We start from the raw sequence: 25,789 nt of genomic DNA on the forward strand, positions 1-25,789 counted from the left end.
GACAGATTTCCTATTTAGAATAAACTGGATTCAGAAGCTATGTTCCTGTTGGTCATGGCAGAAATGGGAGCAAGAAGCACCTGTGTCTTACAGTGACCAGTTCACAAGGTGTGCTAATGAGCCAGGACTAACTGCAAGTTTTCCAGTCCCTGTTGAATTTGACACAAATTAGGACCTGGTGCCATGAACATCACAGAGTTACTAGATGGCCCGTTTCTTGCTCTTATATTTTTTTTCCTATGATTACTTTGGACTTTTGAATCTTCTAATTACACTGTGCTTGCAAGAGCTTAGAAAAAGCAGCAGCTCTGGGTGAATTTCTGAGGGCACTCTGAATGCAAGTGGCATCTCCAAAAGGTCAGAGCATGATTTTGTTCAAAATAATAAATGATGGTGTGGCAGAATGAATGACCTCTTTCTTTCCCAGTCTGAGTGATTGTATGTATCTTACAGTGAGCTGACTTAAGATAATCGTAAAGTTTCGCAAAGTATGTTCACATGCTCTTCACCTGACATCCTCTGTAGTTCTCTACAATGTGCTTGTAGCATATTTCCACCTGTTAAAAATGCATTTTCTAAGATGTAGTGGTTATTAAGGTATGCTGAAAATTCTTGAAAAATATTCAGAAATTTTTGTAACTTGCCATTTTACATATTGAGATTGACAAGGAAGAATACTCCTGGAAACCCTTGACTGTTTCTGACCAGTCAATGAGAACACATTAAGAAAACACAAAGCTGGAAGAATAATCCACCTTCCTTGTTTTTCTGTAATGTCTTTTACAAAAGTAGAACAAACTCACCAACAACTTTATTAAAACTAGCTAAACCAAATTTCTCTTTGAAGAGATCATCAAGATTGCCACCTAATCTCATAGGGAGTCAGATTCTACAAAGGGATGATACTTCTGGTAGTAGAATGTGGTAAGTACTAAAGTCCCTTGTTTATCTTTCTGCGCAGCAATATACCTCAAATATTTGTGAAAGTATTTGAGATTCTACTGTTTTCATTAATACTTTTCTATAATACAATTATCTGCTTAGTGAAGTACAGTTATGGTACAAATTTGCATGGAGAATTCCTCCCTGGCTGATCAGTTTCTCTCTTGTTTAAGCCTCAATACAAAAAATTTATTTCCCCAAATACAAGTGTTTTCTCTTATATAATAGTCGATATTCTACACATTCATATTCTTTTAACTGGTCTCAAATGCTAACCCTCAGAATTGTGCTGTGGCAATGATTTCCACAGGGCAATATGAAAAAGGTATTCTACATTTTTTTTATTAAAATTCAAACTCTCTGTATTTTTCCCTCTACTATTCACTATATCATTACACCAGTTTTTCCCCCCTTCTTATTTATTTATTCTATAAGCAGCCCTAGATTTTTCTTAAATATATATTGAAAATTTTTTTTGTTTGTGATCCAGGCCAATGTCAGCGGGCATGCACATGATTCATAGCTTAGCTCTGGATGGGACCAAAGACTCAGAATACCAGGGTCATAGAAAGTACACCTATGCTGAGCTTCTCCACGTGAGTATGGCTTGAAAAGATTAGTTGTCTTGAATAATGGGTTAAAACACTTTATTCTGCAGTATGAAGTAGTCAATAATGGCGAGAACTTGGTTTAATTTTATGAATGTCAATGCTTTATGCAGAGGTATCACTAGAATGTCAGCATTTTTTCTGTTGTATCTGTCACCTATTGGATAGGAAATCATGGCAAACACAGAGGTTTTTTTCACTAGAAAGTGTTGATCTTCTCCGTAGCGACAATGTGTTCAGTAGGCTATGATGGAAAACTCTCTGGATAAATGCTTCAGTGGAATCATTGCCTAGGAAAGTATATTAGACTTACTTTTAGTGAAAACTGAATCTGCCTTAGAAAGTCATTAAAATTATAACATTCATAGAGGAAAATTATTTGTTTGTACACTCCCTCTTTATTGCTTGTGTACTTCATTCTTTTCTTTGTTGAATTATTGCCTGCTAAGCAGGTCTTCAGTCAAGCAAACCTCAGGAGGGACAGGCTGCACAGATTAGCCTTTTCTCAATAACTGTTAAAATGCTGACAAATCAAACATATGAGATGTCAACATCTGGCAATCTGAAATATATCCAAAACCTTTCTTGTTTGTGGAATGGTCTCAAAACAGCCTGCTCTTTCATGGAGGTATTGATACCCATAGTCTTATGACTGAAGGGAAAAAAGTTAAGAAATCTGGGCCCACTCACATGTGCATGGGTTTGCTGAGCACTTGAGCACATTCTTGTTTGATTTTGCACTTCAAAATCACACTTTATTTATTACTTCACTGCAATCATTTTACTTGGTTGTTTTTGACAGTTAAAAAAAGGTTAGTCTTTGCAATCATAGGATATTTGCAGTTAGGAATGTATATTCAGCAAAAGTTCACACCATGAACTATTAGTTTTTACATTGTATGCAATTTTCCTCTTACTGACAGAAGAAAATATCATATATTTACACTGGTTAGGCTGGAACCTACAGTCAAGACCTCACAATTTGCCATCACAAATACAATGTGAAGGGGAATGCAGGATTCATAGTTTAACTTCATACTGGGGAGGGAGATCTTCCTACTCTGCTTCAAAAGTCTAGTTTCCTCCTCCCCTTCTCCGTCCTTGTTACTAGTTGGAGACAAGCTGATTGCCAGCCACCACACTCATCTGCTTCCACTTCTGCTATCAGAGACAGCAAATCAGCCATAATTTCTCTCTTGTGATCATCAGAAGCTAATTTACTTACAGAAACCTCTTCTGGCTTCTCTGTGAGCATTGACAAAATGGATGTATTCTTCCTCAAATGCTCTAGGAGCTAGCTGTGGTAATGAGCATGGATTTCCAGCTCGCTCAATTGCTCATGATTTTGTTGCTCATGTCAGTAGTGTAACCCCAGAAGATGTATCTTTTGTTCCATAACAGTTAAATGTTTTGAATCTTGATCAAATAACCACCTCCTAACTTCTCTTAATGCAAAACACAGTAGCCTGAGCTGAGACAATCCTTGACAGCTAACTGATGTCATTGAGTATCGCTGGAATTCCCCAGAGCTAAACACATAATGACAGAATTAAGGCCAGGTTCATTTTTCTGTTTTAAGTATTGAGGAACCACCTAAGGGATGCTACGATCACTTAGCTTCTCTGCATGTCTTCAGTCATCAGATTTATTCCATTGGATGTGAATATTTAGTGGGAAAATGGTGTGGAGGGCTATGATCAATTGCATATGTAGTAGAAAATGGAGTCTACTTCCTTGGGATGAAGATACTAATTGAACATGCTTCTTGGCCCTCCATTGCAATGTAGTGACATTTGAAAATAATGAAAGCCTGTTATTCCTTGCTGTGTAACTATGTTTTATTTGTCCAGGGAAAAAGTGTTGCTGGTAGTGTTGTCTTCAGGGGATCAGAAATTGAAAGCATGCTGCAGTCTCTTTATTTGGAGAACAGAGCAGGCTACTACTTCACACAATTCTGTGAGAAGTCAGGGAATAAGGTATGAATATTTTCCTACTCTGTGATAATTTAGTCCACATTGACTGAATGCCAAGTTATAGAGGGCAGCCAGACTAAAAAAAAAAAAAAAAGAAATGAAGAAAGAAAGATTGATGACTGGATGAATTATTACTTGTGAGACTTCAATCCTTCAACAACAATAAACTGTTCATGTATATATGCAAACTAATGACAGGTCTTAACCAAGCTGTCAGATTCTTACTGTCTCAAACCTATTGGAATTCTTATTGTACCATCAGGGATAAAAAAAAAAAGGCTAATAATTTTTAAAAGTTAACCTTTAACTTGGCAGAAAAGAATAAGATCTTACCCACAAAATAAATTTTTAAAAGTATGGGAAATCTGCTGTGTTATTACTCCTGATAATCTGATTTCGTCTTACTTTTTGGATGTCCAAAATCACCAATATTTTTAAATTGCTCTTATGCTTCCATGAATCTCCTTATATTTCTGAGAAATAACAGTATTTCTTCTATGTATTCAGCAGATCTATCATTCATTGCTGGGTGTAAATTGAGGATTGATTTGGAACAATTTATGAATATTGAGTTAGTGTTTATTGGCTTTGCAGAAAAATTGAATCTTTAGGGGAGGTTTGAATGCAATCAAGATGGACATCTGTCTCACCACTAGCCCAAGCCAGAATCCAGCAGCAGTAGCTAGAAATGCCTCTGGCTTCTAGAAGGCAAGATCCAATATTTCCAAAGCTAAATACCTGCAGCTAAAAATATTAAATGTGTATAGAAAGAAATCTAAATGAAAGAAACTTATTTTTCCTTGGAAGATATGCAACCACCCATGTGTCTCTAGCTTTTCCAGTTGCCAGGCTCCTTTCAAAATTATTTGCTCAAAGTTTTTTCTTCATCTGTGAAGCCTATTTCACTCATGTTCTAGGTCTGGAAGGCTATAGTTTGTGGAAGAAAGTTCCCTACCCCTACCTTTTTGGAATGCATACTTCATTGGTTCATGATGGGGATTTCAGGGTATTTTTAAGGTCTAAACCCCGTAAACACATGATTAAAATGAATGGAGGACTTGGGGAATGATCTAGACTTCTTCTGAAAGATCTTTTGGTCTTTGGTTGAATTTATGAAATGAGGCCAAGACTGTGGGTCCCAGAAATGCATGTAATAAAAATGTAATGCTAATCCCAGTACAATATGTCAAGTACACAGTATTTCAGTATTTAATGATTTTGTTTTTTTGTTGCAAAATGCTATTTTGCCATAGCACAAACTCTGCATGTCCATTATCACCATCTCTTCTTTAGCACTGGCTTTATGCCACTGAAATGTGGTTGCTCTTCAAATCTTAAACTACAGTGTTAATGATTTTAATGGCCAATTATGCATAAAGGATACAATAAAAGATAGAATATCACTGTGATGATGCTATAAAATGTGTTGTTCTTCTGCCAGTATGCAACAGAAGATTAAATCCATGTTAAATTGAGCTTGATTTATGGTGACCCCAAGAAGCTAAATAATTACTTGCATTGGAAAGTAATTTTTTTATAAAACTGTGATATTTGGGTAGCAATAACCTACAATATTTTTCATCTCCAGTTGTGGAAGAACTGTGTGTACTTTTGGTTCGACCTACAGGCTTATCATCAGCTTTTTTACCAAGAAACCCTTCAGCCTTTTCAAATACGCCAGCAAGCTCAAGTAAGTTGTAAAAAATGTGGTTTTCTTTCAAAAATACATTTATTCATTCCCTTCACAAATGCATTTGTTCTGTATAAAGACTGAAAAGAAGATAGAAAATAGAAAAGTTTCCAGAACTTGACAACCCACACCAAAGTAAATCTGTGTTGTGGGCAGTAAAAGAAGCTCTTTGGATAGTTTCCATGGAATTTCTTGATTCAAACGTTAAACATGCATAGTTTGATTTCCAGGCTCTGCAGCCTGTTCCCAGTTTTATCTGTTATACTCAGTTTACCTAAACTCCCCTTTGCTACACTGAGTCATATTTGGAAACTGTCTGCTTAGTGTTAACATCAGACATAGTATTTTTTCTAAACCAACTAATTGTGCTGTACCTTTCCTTCCATCTCCTGTGTGGGTTAGAATTGCATATCTCATAGTGCGTGCTTGCCACAGTGCAGATCTCAGATAATGACCTCAATAATGAAAATTGATCTTTGTTAGCCCTGATGATTGTCAGGTCATCATTATTATCTTTACTATGGTTATCATCCCCTGAATAGATCTTTAGACCCTCACTTAATGTTAAGTGGAACTGATATTTCCTATAAAAGAGTATTTTAATTGAGCATGCACTTAGCCCACAGTGGTGCTTCAGCACAGTGGTGCTGAAGGCAGAGTAGATTGATTCCATCAGGGAAAGAAACTGCAATAGTGTGATATAATTAGAAGAACTATGAGAAACTTTTAAAATCACTTTGTCAAACTGTGGTCTGATTTTCCTCTCTAAACCTTTTGTAGGAGTATATCCTTTCCACATATTTCAATATATACTGTAATAGAGCAAAACTACTTCACATATCATTGGAACAAATATCTGTAGAGGGCAGGTGAGAGTAATCTGTATATATTACATGTTCCTGAGCATCTGGACATCCTTGAATTTGTCTTCTTTTTTTTCCTGGAGGTTTTACTGGGAAAATAATAGATGTTTGTATATTTATCCAGAATTCTTATCTGAATCAGTTTTATTTGTACAGAAACTCCAAGCAGAGGCCAAGGCATGGATTCCTCCCTCTCCTGTCTCATACTGGGTAAATGGAACTGTTACCCTGTTTAGTTCTTTTCCCCTCCAGCTCTTTTTATGGACTCAGGCTGTGGGCAACTGAATGTCCCCTTAAGTCTGTCTCCTGCATCTCTCCATGCCTGTGTGTGGCTGGGGACCTCCTCACAGCAGATGCACAAGCTGACTATATCTATTCTGTGTCACCATTTTCCTATGTGCTTTATTACAGGCCAAAGCTTACCTTATAGTCTCTGATGGTTTTCATTTTCGTTTCATTTCACACCAGTTTACATTCTTTTTGTAGTGGTTGCATGGCTAAAAATTTAAGGCCCAGGTCTTTTTTACTAATCTTATTTCCAGTGCTGGCCTGGTGGTGACAGCAGAACATCGTACAATCAGTGTTACCAGGCAATTGCAGACAGTACATACACATAGCCATGAAAGTAAATACATCAAAACTAAATATGTGAAACTGTTCCATTAGCATAACTAACAGCTGAAATGTAACATAACAAATCAACACATGTGCTGTAACATTTGGTATCATTCTCAAGCTTGCCTTTTAAGGCTGCAGAAAAATTATACTTGTTTTCATTGGAACACTGTAAAGAGTCAAGCTGCAACCAATCTACAGTCTGCTTACAGAAGGGATGCCTTCCCAAATTCTGCACTCACCTTTGGCACAAGAAGACAGTCACTCCAAAGACTCCTGAGAGAATGTGAATCAGATTCACAGGACATATTGTCATATATATTTTACTATTTATTACAGAAAGAGACATGTAGAGACAGAGTGTTCCATATGTGTGCTGCCTCCTTCCTGTTAGAAACAAGAACAAACCTTGATTGCTGTGTATCTGCTACTCATTGTTTCATTTGTTAAGCATTGCTATCTCAGCTTTATGATAGAGTAATAAAATGCTTTCCAAGGTATATATGCATTCACCTGTGGAAAGAAACTACAGTTGAAATCTGATGGATAAGAATAATGACAAGTATTGGTAATCATAGAGGAACATACACAGTTATTCACTGCATTCACTGTAAATATATGCAGACTAGTGTAAAAAATTTTGAAAATAAAACCGATAAAGAAACATAAAATGTTGGGGCTTAATTTTTAAAAAAGTTATTTAGAATTATAAAACTTAATACAATTGTGAGAAATACAATGTTTTAATGCTAGAATCAATTTAGATAAAGGGAGTCTTCCTTGCTGTGGACTTTTAGGGTCAGATATAAGATTTATGTTAGTGGGAAGTGATGATGGAGGTTAAGGCAGTTTAGCCTCCCTGTTTAACACCAGCCAGTGCATTGCATGCTTCCATCATATGATGCTGCCAAGCAGCTGCACAAGGCCCTCATTTAGATCAGAGCAATATCCATTCCTTTGGGCAGCAGTACAAAGCATTTGGACTTAAATCTTTCTCACATTTCTTGCTTCACTCCAGTCATTCTGAAATTGCTTATCAAAGCCTTCTCATCTGGGGATGAATTCACACCAGAACCCAAGGCCTGTACAATCCCTGATTTGGAAAGTCATAAAATGAGGCCAAAGTCTTAATCTGAATTTTCTAAGCATTTTGTATAATCATGTTTGTGCAATTGTAATTCCAATATGCAAACTGACCAAATTTCCAGATAAGGTTTTGGGTTCCATCCATCACATATTTACATTTATAGGTGCATTTATAGCTGGCACTTAGAAAATATCTTGTGTTTTTCAGTAGGAAGAAAAACTGAATCAACAAGGTTTGATATGCACTTAATATGCTTCAGATTTTTATATGAATTTGTTAACCTGTAAGTTCATTTTATGTAATTTTTCCTGTTCATCCCTTAGGAGATTGACCAATATAACGGTTTCAATATTCCACTGAGAATGAGAAAACCGCAGGAATTCCATGACATGGGAATAAAAAGAGGCTATGATTATTACTTTTTATAAAATGTATCTTTCAAACTGCATTGTCCAGTAAAGGTTGTGAACAGACACTTTTCTTCTTTTTTGTCATGTCTAGAATTCTTCTCAGTTGTTTTTCCTGCAGTCCTTGCAATTGAATCTGTGCAGATATACAGATGCACTTCAACTCTGATGCAAGGGACAGAGGGATGAAAGCTACTACTCATTTCTCTGCCAGCTGCAAGTGCATGTATTCACTTACTTGGTCAAATACCATTGCAATGGATTCTTACGAGAATTTAAATAAAAATATGCTAATTCTCTGACACTGTAAATGTGCATCCTTCAAATTAAGAGGCCATAATGATTACACCACTGAGCATCCGGTTGAGTTTGGAAAAGTGCATTCCTCTAGCTAGCTTAACCACCTCTAAATTTTTGCTTCATGTGTATTGCCAGCCCTAACTATTGGATCTGGAGACAAAGATCTGTCCTTATTATTTTCTGGTTTTGTATGTGAAATTATAAAGAACTGGAAGCAGCTCTGCAGGTAGAGCAGCCTACAAAGACAGTTCCTAATGTGGCAATATATTACAACAGTGATTGTGCGAGCAGATTGTCAGTAGCTTTTGGTCAACACTTCCTAGTCTGGACAATTTCTGACTTGGTAGGCTGATATTTTTTGCCATCTCTAAAGAAGAGTATCAAATATACTCAATTTAAAAAAATCATAAGGGAAGGGAATTCCAGCCAAGAAAAGTGGTGTGTTTGTTTTTATTTTATTCTTAAAACTATGCTCAAATGGTCACTTACTTAAGGAACCAGGTTAATTTGTGCTGAAATATTGAGGACATATTTTTGAAGCTTTTTACTAATTTACAGATCCCTTGTGTGGTAAGTTGTAACAGGTAGAGCAATGTAGTCCTAATGACAGCTGAAATGGTTAACCCCTTTTTAAATATGCTAATTTAAAGATACCACATCTTGATATCATTGGACCTTGCCCTTCTAATTTGGCTAAATTTATACATTAAATGTTTTGGATCTGACTTAACATGATTTAACTGAAACTTTCCTAGTGTTAGAGCTCTTCAAAGTAACTTTCAACTTTTGAAATCACTGTGAATCTAATTAAAGCTGTTAAATTTAAATGTACTTAGGGATCTACTGAGAGGGGTTTAATTTTGGATAAATGTGGTCTAGCTTTTGGGTAAGGCTCTTCCTATGGATGTTCTATTTCTCTTACACCTTGCACCTGCATATTGTTACTGCACTGATAACAGTAGGCACAAACCATTATTTTGCATAAATCCTGCATACACAATAAATACAGTAATCATAACAAGAGCTAACTGGGGGATGGATGTCAGCCATTGTAGCCCTGTATTCCTCTGTGACCTAACACCAGGAGAATCTAAAGGGTTTGTTTCAAATTGTAAAGATCCAAAATAATGGGGATATACTCTATTACTGTTGCTATTTGACAGAGAGAGTCTAATAAATCAACATTTAATTTAAAACAAACAGAAACATAGTTATTTAATGTACTCCAACATTCTCTCCTTGTGCTTGAAATCTAAGCACACCAGTGTTTTATTACTGCTTGAACACAGAGTAAACATATTATTTTCTTCTCTTCTATTGCTTTACAGCTGGATTTTAGCAAAATAGGGAAAATGAGAATTATAAGAATTCTAAATTCTTCATTGTCAAACCTGTGTGATAATAAATAGTGAAAATGGACTTGTCAGTGCTATCCTAGAGAAAAAATCTGATTTTTGCTGCTAATCTGGTCCCTGACTGTATCTTTGAAATATAGTTAGACTTTCACAATATGAAGATGATAAAATATTTATAATTATATGAAATATATTTTGGCAGCATCTTTTTTTACTTGAGTTTCTAGCTGAAGTCAGAATCATGAAGTTTTAGAAAGCTATTATGGAATATCCTCTTCCAAGAGATATACCTGGGGAAAAAACTGTTTTACTCTGAGTTTTCTATGTTCATTTTCATAGCATCATTAACAAAAAATTTAGAAAACAAGAGTTTTACATAAGGGATTGTATTAAAAAAAAAAATTACTCTGTGCTTCAAGGATGAGCTGTTAGGGAGAAGGAAATATCCTCCAGGTTCAGTTTTCTGCTCCTTGTACATATGAATGGCAAACTTGGTGCTTCAGAAAAGAGGCATGTTGTGATTCTTGGTTTGGTAAGGGCTTAGACCTTACCTGTGCAGTGTTATCTTCTGCATGGATCCTGTACAGTAATAAGAGTTTCACCATTGTCAAAAAACTATCAAAGAGAACTTCCACACAGAATGAAATAGTATCATTTTTCATTAATTTTAACCTCAAATTTACAAATTACATCTCTTAGAAGAAGTAAGATACTTTCATTAATTGGCCCAGCACATATTCTGCAAAACAACATTGTGACTTCAAGAGAAGTTCAGTTGGTGTAATAATTGGTTATCTGAATCTACGTATCAGCCAAATAGAACCAAGTGAAAATTGCATTAACCATTTTAATGAGTAAGAGTAAAAATGGCAGGGGGATTCATTACATCAGTAACTGAATTTCGGACTGATCCTAGTTCCGAGCATACAGCAGGGCAGTGGGGGACAAATATGCATTAATTCTCTCCTTCAGTGGTCTGTGACCATTGAAATGTATGATGGCTAAGATACAGTTTTCTTCTGTTTTATTGTAGTTCCTTTATGCAACTTACATTGCTCCATCTGCCAGTATGGACACTGGACTTAATCAGAATAAGAAAAATAGGATTTATCAGAAAATTGACCCAGCTTTTGAGGACCTTTTTGACCCAGCAGAAGAACATATTCTCACTGTCCTGCTGGAACCATGGATGAAGATGGTGGAAGAAGATAAATACACTTACAGAAAGGTAGTATCTGGATGACATCATGAAAAAATCTTAGGGAAGAAAATCTCAAGATCATTCATATGCAACCCTGTTGTGTTTATACTCCAGAAGAGAGAAGTATTACAAGATGTTTTTCTTACTCCTTTCTGTCCTGATATGTAGAAATAGGCTGAGCTTGTGGAGAGCAGACTTCACATCTGAAAGGAAGGTGTGGGCATCATAGACTCCTTGGCCTGTGAATTGGGGAGAAACACATCTTGCTATGGTAAAATTTATCTTTGCACTCAGGAATTTTCATGTTTCTGCAATCAGAAATAATTTTTTATGATGGATTGCCCACAAACACTCTGTATTTTTAATGATAAGCACATAGGTGTTTTTTTAGAGTGTCAGTGCAGTGACAGTAGGTATTTCTGGTGCTTAGAATTTAAGTGCTACTGCTTAGCATAGAGGAAATGTGATATGGTGATTCAGCTGTATTTGCCCCAAACACTTTTTAGATTGCTGCTCTAAAAACGTGGCTCAGAGGTGTATTCAGTTCTAATCCCAAAATGTTCTGAAAGCTTGAATTGAGCATGCTCATGGAGGTCAGAGGAGATGGCTGCAATCCTGACTGTGCCTCTGACAAATAACAAGAAACGGTGATTACAGTGGTGGATACTGTGGCTCTCTGTTCTTTGTAAACTTACCTACAAGTTGCTAGCTGAAGGTCAGACTCCTTCTGGGTGCTGCAAAATGAGGAAAATACAAAGCTATTGGAAAGTGTCCAGAGGAGGGCTATAAAGGTGGTGAAGGGCCTTGAGGGGAAGCCTACAAGGCCTGAGGCCACTTGTTCAGCCTGGAGAGGAAGAGACTGAGGTGGTCTACAACCACCAGTCTCTTCTCTGTGGTGCCCACAGGACCCAAGGGAATGGCCCGAAGTTGTGTCAGGGGAGGTTTAGGTTGGATATTAGGAAAAGTTCTTTCACCCACAGGGTGGCTGGGCACTGGAGCAGGCTCCCCAGGCCAAGCACCAAGCCTGACAGAGTACAAGAAGTGCTTGGACAATGCTCTTGGGCACACGGTGTAACTCTTGGGGATGGTGCTGTGCAGGATCAGGAGTTGACTTAGTAATTCTTGAAGGTCCCTTTAACTCAGGATACTCTATGATTCTAATTTCAAGTCTTTAGCATCTTTCTTTTGGCTATAGAAGGAGAAACTTACAGTGGAAAATCAGGAGACTGAGGGCAGGAAGTTAGTTCTTGTTCCTGTTTTTCTTCACTATGACCTTAGATGAAGCATCTCCGATTTATATGAAATATCATCACTTACTGCTGATACTTCTGTTCGCTTGTAATAACATTCCCACGTTATCCCCTGCAAAATATTTTGAAATCTGCTTTTGCAAAAGTTTTGTAGTACAAGTCTTATTTTTGGTTCTATATCATGCATGAATGTAAGAACAACTAGATGAATTGATACCTAAAAGCAAAGTTGAGAATGGTCTTCTAGCCAGCATTAAATGTTTAAGAACAGAGTATAAGAACAGAAAAGAGACTTTTCATAGTCTTTGATGAGATTTTTTCCCCCGTGGGTTTCTGTAAAATGTATCTTGAGTGATGTATCTTCAGTGTCACTGTAGAAGTGGGTTTCATGGTTTAGTCATGCAATAGGAGAAAAAAATGCATATCTTAATTTGTTTGCAAATGCCTCCCTGATAATTTCACCTCATGCCCTAGTCTTGTGTATCACAATGAACAAGTGAACAATTATTATCTTGTCCTATTCTCAATGTTGTTATGCTTTTACAAGTTTCTATTATATCTCACTTTAATTAGATCATCTTGAAACTCAAGAGTTCTAGACACTTTGGCCTCTCCTCCTACAAAAGGTGTTCCATACCTTTGTTGCACTTATTGCCCCATCTGTGTGTGCTATTTGATAGTCTTTTGATGAGATGCAAGCACTACTCAAAGTCTGGATGCACTAAGGATTATCCAGTGGAAGAACCATGTTTTCTGTAATGCTCTTTGTCCATTCCTAATTGTCCCTATCATTCTAATTGTCTTTTGACTCCTGGTGAACTTTGAGTGGATGTGCAAAACGTAACCTAATAGCCATCTGCAATGATTCCAAGATTTCCTTCCCAAGTAATAACTTCTAATGGAAAGCCCTATTTTGGAGCTCACTGGAATGACTTAATGTTTATTATCATTGAATTCAGCCGGTCTTTTATCACGCAGATGCTAAAGTGTCCTGCTATCCTGCAGTTTTTCACAGTCAATTTAATTTTTTACTTCATGGAATCATTTTGCAAACTTTGTTGTCTCCTCACTCACCTCCTTTTCCAGATAGTTTCTGAATGTTTAAAAAACAACCTCAGTGCAGGTCCCTGTGAGACTCCAATAGGAACCCCACCCCATAATGAAAGTTATTTATTTCTTTGGTTTTGATTTTCTACCTTCTAGTTAATTCGCAAGGGGACTTTCCCTCTCATCCTGTGATAACATAATATTCTTTAGAAGTTTTGAAACTTTGAGAAACTTAGTGAAATGAAATATAGTAATCCAAACACATCTGTAAAATATTTTCTTTGCTTTTCAACATCTTTTCTAACCTTTCAGATAAATTATTTTTTCTAAACTATTTCAGCTATAATTCTTTATGACCTGCAGTGCACCTTGGAATTGATTGATACTTTTCACGAATCTGAAATTTTATGTAATTTCTATTAGACTAATTTTAGTCTTTTGTAATTGTGTATTTTCTGTGTGTACTATCTGTAAGAGTTGTCTAGTGTCTACTGCCGGTCCTCCCTGAGTCAAATCATCAACACAGCCAAGAGTTCTCATACATTGTTTTTACATAAAAAAGAGTCTGCTTTAGAGCTCTCTGTTTTCACTGCTTCTAGTGCAAAGTAAGAATTGAAGAGATATGCTTTTCCTTGCAGTTAATATGTGTGTCAGTTTATATCTCCTTGAGTTAACCGCAGGATAACCTATTGTCCTTTCAGTTTGGAGAATGCGTTACTTTGCAAGTGAGGTTACGTGCAGACTTCTCAGTGCTCTAATAACACAAAGATCTTAATTTGGGCACGAAAAAACAATTAAATCCTTTTGACTGCACAATACAAGTGTTTGTGAAGAATTATAATACACGGACATAAAACAACCTGTTCTAGGAGGCACTACAGTCTCTTTGTACTAGGTGCAGGCTGATAGTTAGGCACACTCCTTCCCAAGCACAAAGACAACGTCTGCTTTGTATTTTGTTCAGTCCCTGGCTCTACTCTTCCCCTTTGTTCTACTCTATATCAGGACTTATTTGGCCCATAATGAAACAAGATATTATATCAAGAATTAGGTGAGTCCAAAATTGTTCAGTTGGGACCTGTTCAATATATATAGTTTTTTCTTTAAATGAAACATGAAATCAAGAGAGTTTCTTTTTACTATTGACTGTCATTCAGCCTCTATCTGCTTTCTCTTTAAACCTTATGAAAAATGTTCTGAATTATTATTTTACTATTTAATTTTAAACTATACTTTCTTTTAAGGGAAAGAATAGCCCAAAGCACTTTATAACAATGGAATAAAGTTACATTGAGCTTGAAGACATTCAGATAACACAGTGATTAGTGTGGTATTCACATTTAGATGGAAGTATCATGAATATTAATCTAAACATTCTCATCTTTCTCTGGCACATAAACACTTGTATAAGATAATCACAGCTCTCTAATCTTTGTAAAGGATATGCAAATCAGTGTACGGCATTGGCTCGATTTTCCTAAATATCCTAAAATCTGCACTGAAATAATTTAGTCAGCCAGGAGGGTCACCAGATAGCTCTTTCACAGTTACTGATTGTACATAACACGAAGAACTGTACTAGCTACATACGGCTTCTAATTAAGTTAAAAAATGCCAACTTCATGAATTCAAATCACACACAGTTAATATTAAGAAAGGGGACAAGACTGAAAGTCAAAAAGCTTTCATCTTTATTGTTTAGATATTTTAACATCTTTCTCATCTTAAATTTCTGTTTCTCCAAATCTGTGGCACTCTTCTTGACATTTCCCTCTTAGAGTCCCAGTTTCAAGAAATGATTTTCTGCTTCTCAGTGGCAGTTTGACATAAAATTTGCTGGTATAGGCAATCAGGTACGTCTGACCCAATATACACCATATAATATATGCACAATATACATGATATACTATGTACACATGAAAATTTAGCAGTTTTAAAAATAAAAGTTATTTGCCTAAAGTTATAGTTAGGTTATTTAGTAGTATTCTGTAGAAATCTGCATCTGATCCTACACAGATGCAAGAAGTTTTTTCTACCAGAGCTAGAATTTTTTGTCATAAGAATGTGACTTCTTGTGTCTTTTAAACATCAGTCTCATTACTGGCAAATGTATGCTTTTCTATCCACTGTCACTGGCAAAGTGCCCATGTAGTTCTCCGTTTTTCTATAATGTGTACTGTAGGGGTGATACAAGATATTATTTTTATTAGGTGGAGTTGGTGGAAGAAACTCAACAGCTGGACTCCGTGTACTTTAGAGAGCTCCAGGCTTTGCATCAAGTGAGCAGTTCCAAGAAGGATGAGGTAAGATAAGTACCTATTAACAAAAACAAACCCTTTCTCTGTCATGGGGGGAATCACACTTTGAGTATCAGCAATGAAAAGCTGACCAGATGCTAGTTTGGAGAAGCAAATGGTCTGATTTCTACCATTCATTTTGAGAATGATTGACAGCCATTGTGTTGATTGGATACACAGGTCTTCTGTCAGTTCCATCAACATCAGACCTAAAGTCTGTGGAAGACCTAAAGTCTTTAGGCCTCAACTCCTGAGTAAATGTCTCCATTTCAAGTGAATTACAGCTATACCTTGGATCATTTGATTATGAAACCTGCAGACACTGATATGTTTAAGCAAACATAAAAGTAAAACTTACTAAGAGCTGGAGCCTTAACTCAATTTATTTTCTTAGTGATTATAAAGCTATTTTAAAAAGATAGGTTATCTATTGCAAGGATTATTAGACTGAGCAAAATACAGAGGTGAAAAAAACAGTTATGCAAACAAAATAATTTCTCCCCTCAGAATACTGTTGCTGACACGGGGGCTCTCAAAGAAGATCACCGCTTGCATCAAACTCCCAAAGAATTGGCAGGTCCTAATCTGTCTGACCTGATCCATGACAAAGAGAAGTTAGAACAGTTCCAGGCTTTTCTTAATAAGCATTCTGCTAGGTACGTTTCTTCATTAATATTATTTTACTTGTTTCTAAGTTCAGAAGAAATATTTGCTAATGATCTTGGCTATCTAAATGTTGACAGATTTTAGTATTTTAAAAAATGTTTTTGCATATTTATGAAACACGCAGACACATTGTTCAGACAACTGAATTGTCTTAGCATGTTTGGGGTAAAAATTCTCCTGTCAAGACATATTTGTATTACAGTTCTGCTTTCAGTTTCTGCTATGATTAGTGGCAAACTCCTGACTAGAACAACTAGGCTATAATGAGTAAAATTTTCTTTTTTTTAGTACAGATTCAGTTTAGTACATTTTAAAAATTAAAGCTGGTTATTATAAAAATGTACAAATAGAAAACAGGCATGTTATTCTCACAGTGTGATAGCAACCACAGTTTTGTGTTTGCTGAACAGATTTAAGTACTGGCTTTTAGAAGGTACAGTTAGGCAGAGTCTTTGAAAAGGTGAGCCTTGTTTGTTTTAAAAGTAAGATCTGAACAGAAACGGACACTTTTTCTTTTGTCTTTAAATTGTCACTTTCTTCCTTTGATCTGGCTTCCCATGAGTTGATGCTTGGTATATTGCCTGTTGCTTCTAGTCAAGCACTGCTGAAGCTTTACATTGAATATTGGTCAGCTTTTTCAAAACTGCCCAGAAAGGAGCATCTGGCACAAAACTCCTCTGGCCAAGGCTCAATGTCATCACTCCTGCTTATCATCACATAGGTTCTCTTTGTAGTGAGAGAGAAATACACACTTCTGGGCACTATATTCTGAATGTAAAATCTAAAACCAATTTGGATGAATCATTCCTAAGATTACTGACTACAAAAGGACTGCAGATAATGAGTTCAGATGGAAATTCTTATGGTATAGCTGCTTATAGTCTAGTGACTGCTGAGTTAGTTGTCTAGAGCAGTGGTCTCCAAACTTCTTGCTCATGCATCTCATCAGTAAAAACTTTTTGAGCATGGAACACCAGTGTGTGTATATATATACATTTTTTAATATGTTATATACATGTGCAAATTAAGTTTTAATATTTTCTTCCTGCCCCTTAACAAATAGTCTGGCACACCCCCTTCACACATTGCAGTTGAGAGACCACTAGTCTTGAGTTTCTCTCTAAGTGGGAAAATGGTAGGAATCAGCAGATAGCAGGTCATGGACAGGTACGCTGAATTACCTCTGGTATTTCCTGCTTTGTTAATCACAGACAAGTCTCATCTTAAGTGGTAGAGCCAGGCAGAGAAATGTTTAATTTTTAAAGCTTTAATTTTTTAAAAATAAACCTTCATAATGAAGAAAAACATTTGAAAAAGTCTCACAAAAGTGTTTTAGGGCTGAGTCCAGACTAGTTACTCTGGAGTACAGCTGGCATGCTACAGTAAAGGTGCTTAATGGTACTATAAGCTGAAGGAATCCTAGAACTAATGCAGTCTGGAAAATTTCAGAAAAAATCAATGAACACATCATTTGCCTTTTCATCAAAACTTATGGTTCTGATAATGTCCAATTGTAAGTGGCACAGGCTGCTGAATACCTGTGCACAAATTCTGGTAAGAAACTAAACAAAGCTCCATTAATTAATACTTTGTTAAATATATAGGATATATTCACACAATTGTAGGACAATTTGTGTTACTTCAGGTTAGTGAATTATCGCTTGTTAGTCTTGCCAGGCTAATTGACTATGGATGTGCTTCTAATCCAGTATGCCAGGATAAGATACCACTAAATGGTTTATCTAACACACTTGAAGATTATATATTTTACTTTTTAAAAAGATGCACATATTTGGTCAGTTGTCATAGGTAGATGCCATGGAGTTATACCATAAACCACAGTAACTTGGATCACTTGCATTTGGGTGAACTTAGTCATGTTGTGATGAACTAGCAAATGAAAGAATTTCAATCTCAATAGAACTTAGGGTTCTGTAAGGATCTCAAAAGACTTTTGAAAGAAGAACATCTGTTCTTAAATCAGTCAGATGCTTTTGAACATGCTACTCATAGATTAATGTTTTGAAAAAGCCAGTTATTAACCAAATGGAAAACTGGAACAGATTTGTCTGAATTCAGTGTTTCATATTTCCTGCTGCAGATACAGTGAATGTACTCACTAAAATGTTCATGTAATTTCAGCTAATAAGATACTGTCAGAAAATAGTCAAATAAATTAAGCTGAAATTGCAGATATGTCATTTACTCTGTTGTCTGGTTTAGAGAACAAAACCATTCTATGATTCTATGAAAACAAACTTAAATTTATATTTTGCACTCAAATACTATGGACAATATATAGATTGAGAATTGCAACATTGAAATGATTTGTCACTGACTATGACTAATGAAATAAATAGTAGAATTGGAAAATTATGAGAAAGCAGACCACAAAAAGCCCTAGAAACAAATTTTGCCATTAATTGTTTTTATCTGCTCAGCTGCAGACTGACTTAAACTCTAGCACTTCACACAGGCAGGAAGGGGGTGATTTCTTGGGCTGATGTTCCCAGCTGTCATCCCTGCTCCTTTCTCAGGCAATATAACAAGGAGGCAGAGCAGGAGGCATCACCTCATCTCTCAGGGGCTCACAGCCTCAGTACTGATTCAAATTCTATTTCACTCTTCATTCTCTTTGTGAGCTCCGCATAATAGTTCTGATCCACAGTCCCTGCTGGATTTAGCAGTGGCATATTGAGGAGGTTATTCCTTTCAGGGTACCCCCAGATGGCACCCTAAGTGAGATGTCTAAGATGTAAGTTTGCTCTGCCTGTTCAGGAAGTATGATGGTCTCGCTGATGGTACTAGCAGAGAAAAAATTACATAAAATTTCAGCACAATCTGACATGGTATTTCGGTCTTGAATACTTTGGAATGGTATGGTTGTGGTTAAACTAGTAACTCCTTAGAATGTTGATGAAATTAACTCAATATTGAAATAACATTCTGTTTAAATTTGTTTGTAGCATGGATCTCATGTGCTGGCTAGATATTGAAGAGTTCAGAAAGATGCTCCAAAAGGATAAAGAAAAAAGTGATGAAAAATCTAAAGACATTAGAACCAAGTACTTAAACAACAAGTACTTCTTTGGACCAAACAGCCCAGCTACCAGAGAACAAAAAGAAAAGGTAGCAGTTACAGAGCCATTCATAAAGAACAATCACTGTGACTGTGATAAAAATCCACAAGTGGGTCTGCTCCAGCTTTTCCTCAAGCTATCTCCTCAAATCTTACCTATATTTTTGGCCAGAAATATGGTTCTATTCTGTTTGTATAGGTCCTTTCCTTCCTTCCTGTTCAGGCTTTTCCTCTCTTCCTCTTACAGAATATTTCTCCTGAACTGTGATCTGAGGCCACAGCCGGAGTATGCACAAGATAGCTCAAAAAAAGTGTAAAAATGACTTTCAGGCACAGTGACTTGTTCCAGCTTCCTATTTTAGTATGTCAGTAAAGCCACAGACAGCAAGTCTGAGCTGTGGTGCTCTGATATATCTTGATACTTAGGCAATTTACTTGGTCAAGCTGGGGTATTACTCACCAGAGTCTGTATCCTATTATAGGTAGGGATAAATATAATCTGTTCCCTTTTATGAAAAGTACATGTGAGCCTTGGGTAAGCATGAATTAAGTGCTTTGCTTACAGTTAAGCTCATGCTTTGCTAAATCAAGGATGCAGAGAGATAAAGGACTTTTGGTATACACAAACGTTTATGTCATATGTTATTGTATTTGGATTGCTTAGCTAATGCACTCAGGTGGAGGAAGGAGACAAAGCCTTCATGATCAATTTTCGGCAGCAGTTCTGCTAGAAGTTCAGCAATGTGTCCAGAAGAGATTAGAAAAACAATGGCTGCCATTGTTCCTGGCAGATGAACACCTTGGGGCAGAGGAGCAAGCAAAGGTAATTTTTTAACAACAATAACACATACAGACATTATTTTTTGTTTGGCTCATAATTTACCATTGGAATAGAAAGGTTCAGAGGAAAAGCAGCCCATAATTTACTTTCAGTTACATTGAAAGAGATGCTGTAGCATGTACAGGTTGAAACATTTGTCTTGGTAAGTGTGAAGGCAGTTCATCTGAAGGCTTAGTTTAGCTGACAGTATTGTTGTTAGATACCAAATCTGAAGCAGCTGGTGTTAGCTCTGCTGCCATCCAGGCTGCCAGGAGAGTGACCTAATTTTTGCTGTACTGCTACACTCTCCCTATGCCATTTTGCCTTAGCCTTACAGTTACACACTGAAGAAACACTGCTTTGTGTAATGGATTTTTTCCAAAGGGACCAGAACACAAGCAAATGAGTGAGCTTCCCATGCCATAATTCTTTCTCTTATGCTGTCTACATTCTTCCATCTGGAGCTGCAGTGCCTGTAGAATCAACTTCAGAACTTGTGAAATTCTTGAGTGGGGAGGTTAACTGCTACAAGCCTTGCTCCAATTGGTTACTTCAGAAAGTTGCCAAAAAGCTGGGAGTGAGAAGCCTTTCACTCCTGCTGGTTCATTAGAAAGACTGAGGAATGGGCAGAGCTAACATCTGCCTTTTATGAATGCCTCTGTGGCTGTGATCCATGTAAGGGGATCATCCTGCTGGTGACAGAGGCAAAGACTTGGTGTGTTGCCCTTCCACAACAGCTCTGACATGTGAATGTCATAGCAGAAGGAAACTTCAAAATTCAACGAAGCAGCGACATGCAACTGCATCGATTCATGAAACTTGTTTTCTATCATCTTTGTAACATCATGAAGCTAGTCAGAAGTGTTAGAAATGCATGTAAATGGAATCTTTTCCATTGATTCAGAGCACTAAGCAATCTGAAAAGTATAGGTTTTAATAAGAAAAACTGTAATTTTAACAATTATTATGTTAAGTACATTTTAAAAAATCCTAACCCTCTGCCTTTTTTAAGCTGAACTCTGCCTCCTTTACAAGCCCTGGCAGAAGACCAATGAGGTTAAGCTGCTTCCAGGTCAGGAAGCTAACTTATGCCTCTTTTTGCACCTGCTGCACTGTGTTAGCAGGGAGATTAGCCCAAGTAGTTTAGAAAATGCTGTATTCAACTCAAAAAACCAGTTTACAGGAAAGACATACTTCTAATGAACTTTTAGTCTTTCCCTAACTCTATTTATGTCCAATTGCTCTTTTCTCTTTCTTATTGAAAATTCAGAGGATGAAAGGATTCTTTGAAGAAAGTATTTTAGAAGAAGTGAAACCAGATGACATTCTCCACTGGCTTTATATTTCACAGTGACAAAACAGTGTGGGCATGCTATGGAGTCCTTATTCAGGAAACCTACCCTTTGTTTGAGGTGTAATTTAGCTACAAAGAAGTTGCAGGATCAAGTCTGTGTTTCTGATACAGCTGTACAAAGGAACTAAAATGATTTCATATTTTAAAAAAATCAAACCCAAAATTTATTCATCACATAAGTGATCCCTCAGAACATTATGGGTACAGTAAACTCCAGTACCAGTGGAGTGCATAGTTTGACTGTTATTGCCTCTGGTCTTCTCTAATTCCCCAGTCTTAATGAGCAGGTACTTATTTATAGCTGAAGAAGAGACGTCATTCTGTGTGAGTCCACAACGAGTTGCAGACATAAAATCCATAAGAAGACACATAAACTATTCTGCCACTGGGTTTTTAATCATTAAATGGCTAATTAAAAAAAAAAATAAAAAAATTGAATAATAATCTTTTGTTCAACTATAGATAAAGGACATAACTGAACATCTTTCACACAAAGACCAGCAAAAGACAACCAGGATGTGGAAGGTGAGTGAAATTTACTATATCTCTTGTGCCTGCAGATTCACAGTCTTTTTCCTCTGGACCTTGCACACTCTTCACAATTTCCCTGTTGACAGTGTGTGACCCAAATGTAATGCTGTTAAAAGCAATCATGACTGTACTGGTTACAGTTGACTGATTACTCACATTACTCCTGAATTTAGCTCCCTGCTAGATGTTTCTCTCCCTTTCTGTCTGGAGAGGTCATACTTGAAAATAAAGGTCTCTTTTCCTGGGCTTTGGAGCACTATTAACACTCCTTAAACTAATATTGTACCTCTAATTCAAATTTATCTGTATTTTGCATGCAGTGGACTTATTTGGACAAGCTGTTCATTCCAGCATCTGGTAGTTTATTTATTATTGCAAGTGGATTACGTGCAGACACAAAAGGGAATGTGAAGTATGTAGCAGAGTGGGCAGGTTTAATCATATCTCACAGTATCTGTTTAATTTAGAATTGTATTTTAATCTCACAGCACTGAGATAATATCAAATTTAAACTTTCTAAACCTTTGTAATAATAGATTTCATAAGATGTTTGCCAGGTTTTTTTCCTCTTGAAGAGCAGTGAACTTTTTGTGATTGCCAACATACAAGTTGTGTACATTTGTTCAGTTGAACTTTTATTGTCTGTTGAAATCAAACTAGAGACCTGGTCACCAATTATCCATGCAAACCATCAGCACAAAAGGGATGCAGAGTGCATGTGGGTTCTGTTAACTGAGTTTTCCCTTTGTCTGTTTGTCAGGAAGATGGTTATTCTCCATGTTCTGCTTCAAGGTTGTTGACCCATAAAATAAGCAGTGTTTATATAGTGGTATAGGGATGGAATCAATGCTTTGTTCTTCCTTTCATGAAGATGCCCTAGAAATAATTTTTCTCAAAAGTCCCCTAAATTCTGGTCACAGGGAATAGAACATGTTTGGAGAATTGGAGAAGGGCTGAGAAGATCCAACCCTACTGCCTAAACTGAGCTACCTTTATTTTCACCCAAGGACCCTCTGGACAGCCACCACCCTCCTTGCCAGGGTAGGCTGTCACCGCTAGCAGGCTCTGTGACAGGACACTGAGCATAACCCCTATTTTTAAGATAAGTTGCAGAAACCCTTTCAGCTTAGGATCAGGTTAGATTTCCAGGACTTTTGGCAACAACTAAAAATGTTTCTGACTGATGCTCACCATTGAACAGCACTCCACCCCTCTAGGACTTGAAGAGTTTTAAACCACTTTTAGATGGTTTCCATTCATCCATCTGATAACAAAAGGGGGTTGTTTGGCTTGCTCTTCAGCAACAGCACAAGAACTGTTTGTTCAGGAAGGCAGGCCAGCATGAACTTCAGTTCAAACAAACTGTCCCTGCATAAGCCATCTTTCTTTCCCCACCCTTTCCTGGCTGCCTACTGTTGTGTGCTTGGCAGCATGAGGATTTCCAAAATGTCTCAATGACTTTATTTTACTATTGGTAGCTTTATTTCATGGAGAGCAAACTCTCTGGCTTCTGTGGGTGATCATAGCAACACATTTCAGACCTCATTTTGTTGGTGAGATCCCTGTCAGAAGCATTTTACAACTTTAAGCTATGTGGTTTGTGTGTTCCTTTTCCTTTGTATGGCTTGCATACAACTCAAACTGTTCTCTAGAAAAGTAGCCCATTACCATAATCAATAACAAGAGCTGTTTCTATACTTTGTAGTATGCAGTCATATGGTCTAAATCATTGTCAGTCATTTCCTCTCCATCACATCTTCCAAAAAATGTTCCCCAAACCAAACTGGGGAGAAAAAAAAAAAAAAAAAAAAAAAAAGGAAAGGAAGAAATGAAACCTTGCCACATTTTATTGTATCCATGTCATAAACTCATAAACTACTGAAAGTTAGGGTCAGTGCAAAGATAAGAATCAGACAGTTTACACTAACTAATGCCTTTGTTATTGCTTTTTGAAACAAAGTTTATTTGGTGCATCTATTTCTTCTTTTGACAGCATGTGGACAATAAGAGTATTTCTTCATCTAGTGAAATTATTGCTTTCCGCAAGGCGCTGTTGGATCCAGTGACAGCAAATCTGTTTCAACGCTTTGTGGCACTGAAGGGAGACCTCCTGGGGAACGGAGTGCTCTTTTGGCAAGAGGTGCAAAAGTATAAGGTATGGTGGTAAAACAGAGCAAAGGGAATAGCATTCAATTTGTAAGCAAATGCATCCATTCTTGCATATTAGGAGAATTTTAATAAAAATATCTATAGGCATTCTGTTGTTCATAGTAAAGCTCTTTCACTGTTTAAACTGTGTTTTTTTGTCAGTGAAAATCCTCACTTCTGAAGAGTAGCTATTCTTGACTCAAATTCATTATCCCTGTATTTATGCTTCTTCAAACTATAGCATTCTGAGTATTTAAAGGAGCACTGCTATCTTGCTAAGGCCCAGAGTTTGGTGTACATCTGTTGAGCAACAGAAATATGCAAGCATTAAAATGTTCATTCTGTCTTTATAGCTGCTATCTGAATTTGGTAATTTCTCAAAATTGAGGTAACTTTAAAATTCAGTCAAATCTACAGATGTAAAGATGGTATCTATCAAAAAAACCCTATATGTACCATGCAGACCGCAGCTCCCTAGTATTTTGTATAATCAAATTTGACTTGAGCTTGGGACCGAAGTAAAATGTGATGGGAAAAGTCACTGGGGATTATGTCTCTCTCCATATATGTAGTTTTGTGAAATTGCTTGTGTGGGTTGAAACACAATGAAAAACCTCTGGAGTTAAACTTTGAATCACACTGCAGTCTCCTAGAAATATCCTGGACAGAAGGCAAGGACAGCACAGATCTTTCATGTATTCCTCATTCCTTTTGCCTCTGGGATATTCCTGATGCAAAAGTGCTACCAGAGTGCAGAACCTCTCCTTGGCTCCTGAACATAGCCTACATGGATGTGGCAGGCAGGGAGTATGAGATTAGCCAACCTGCTCAGAAATTGGGCTGTAAACACCATTGCTGTTGCAGTAGCACTTGGAGATCCATTGCAGGCATGTAGGTGTACTTTCACTGTTTAATTTTATTAATTTGAATTTGGTGTCTGCTTTAGAAGCTGAAGCTCCTATTTCCAGGGGACAATCTCTCTTCCCCACAAAGGCTCTGATCCCCAGGCAGGGGATCACTGGCTGAAATACTCTCTGGGGGTGCTGCTGGATCTCTCATGGTTACAGAGTGACTAGTTCAGATTAAACCTCTGGTATGAAGGCACCCGGTGTTCCATACATAAACCCTTTTCTAGATATTTGAAGTTGTTTTGAGACTTGTGATTCTTCATTGCTACATTATGGAGGACATGGAAACTTTCTGCAAATTAATGTGGAGCGTGGTCTTAACTCTTTGTAGAACTTCTTTCTGAAGAAAGCCTTCATTGTTTTTTGTGCCACCCCCTTTCCTGCATTTATGTTAATTTTATTTGTCTTGTTATCCAGAAAAAGTAGAATCTGACCATATTTCTCCATGTGTGCAATTTGTCATGGTTGGCAGTTGATGCTCTTTGTAGAAGCAAAGGGCTGGAGTAGTAGGAGTGTTGTGGGTCAGGCTGAACTGCAGGAATATTGCCAAAGGTGTGGGCAGCACTTTGCACAGTGCATACTTGTATTGTCTGAGCCCTATCATGCCATCAATTTAGACAGAACTCCCTTTAGCTGTCAATGACTGCA

General features: G+C 37.0%; 1 protein-coding gene across 1 annotated transcript in view; it reads left to right on the forward strand.

Moving 5' to 3' along the window:
* RGS22 (regulator of G protein signaling 22) overlaps positions 1 to 25,789 on the forward strand; it is a 61,997-nt gene that overhangs the window by 23,252 nt on the left and 12,956 nt on the right. The window contains exons 12-22 of the mRNA XM_021529426.3: positions 848 to 924; positions 1,433 to 1,538; positions 3,401 to 3,526; positions 5,112 to 5,213; positions 10,874 to 11,068; positions 15,549 to 15,641; positions 16,143 to 16,291; positions 19,268 to 19,430; positions 20,045 to 20,203; positions 22,017 to 22,079; positions 24,079 to 24,240. Of these exons, the coding sequence (XP_021385101.2) occupies positions 848 to 924; positions 1,433 to 1,538; positions 3,401 to 3,526; positions 5,112 to 5,213; positions 10,874 to 11,068; positions 15,549 to 15,641; positions 16,143 to 16,291; positions 19,268 to 19,430; positions 20,045 to 20,203; positions 22,017 to 22,079; positions 24,079 to 24,240 (1,395 nt within the window). The remainder of the gene's footprint in view (positions 1 to 847; positions 925 to 1,432; positions 1,539 to 3,400; positions 3,527 to 5,111; positions 5,214 to 10,873; positions 11,069 to 15,548; positions 15,642 to 16,142; positions 16,292 to 19,267; positions 19,431 to 20,044; positions 20,204 to 22,016; positions 22,080 to 24,078; positions 24,241 to 25,789) is intronic.

Source organism: Lonchura striata, chromosome 1 (genome assembly GCF_046129695.1).
Source record: "Lonchura striata isolate bLonStr1 chromosome 1, bLonStr1.mat, whole genome shotgun sequence".
In the NCBI taxonomy this organism is placed as follows: domain Eukaryota; kingdom Metazoa; phylum Chordata; class Aves; order Passeriformes; family Estrildidae; genus Lonchura; species Lonchura striata.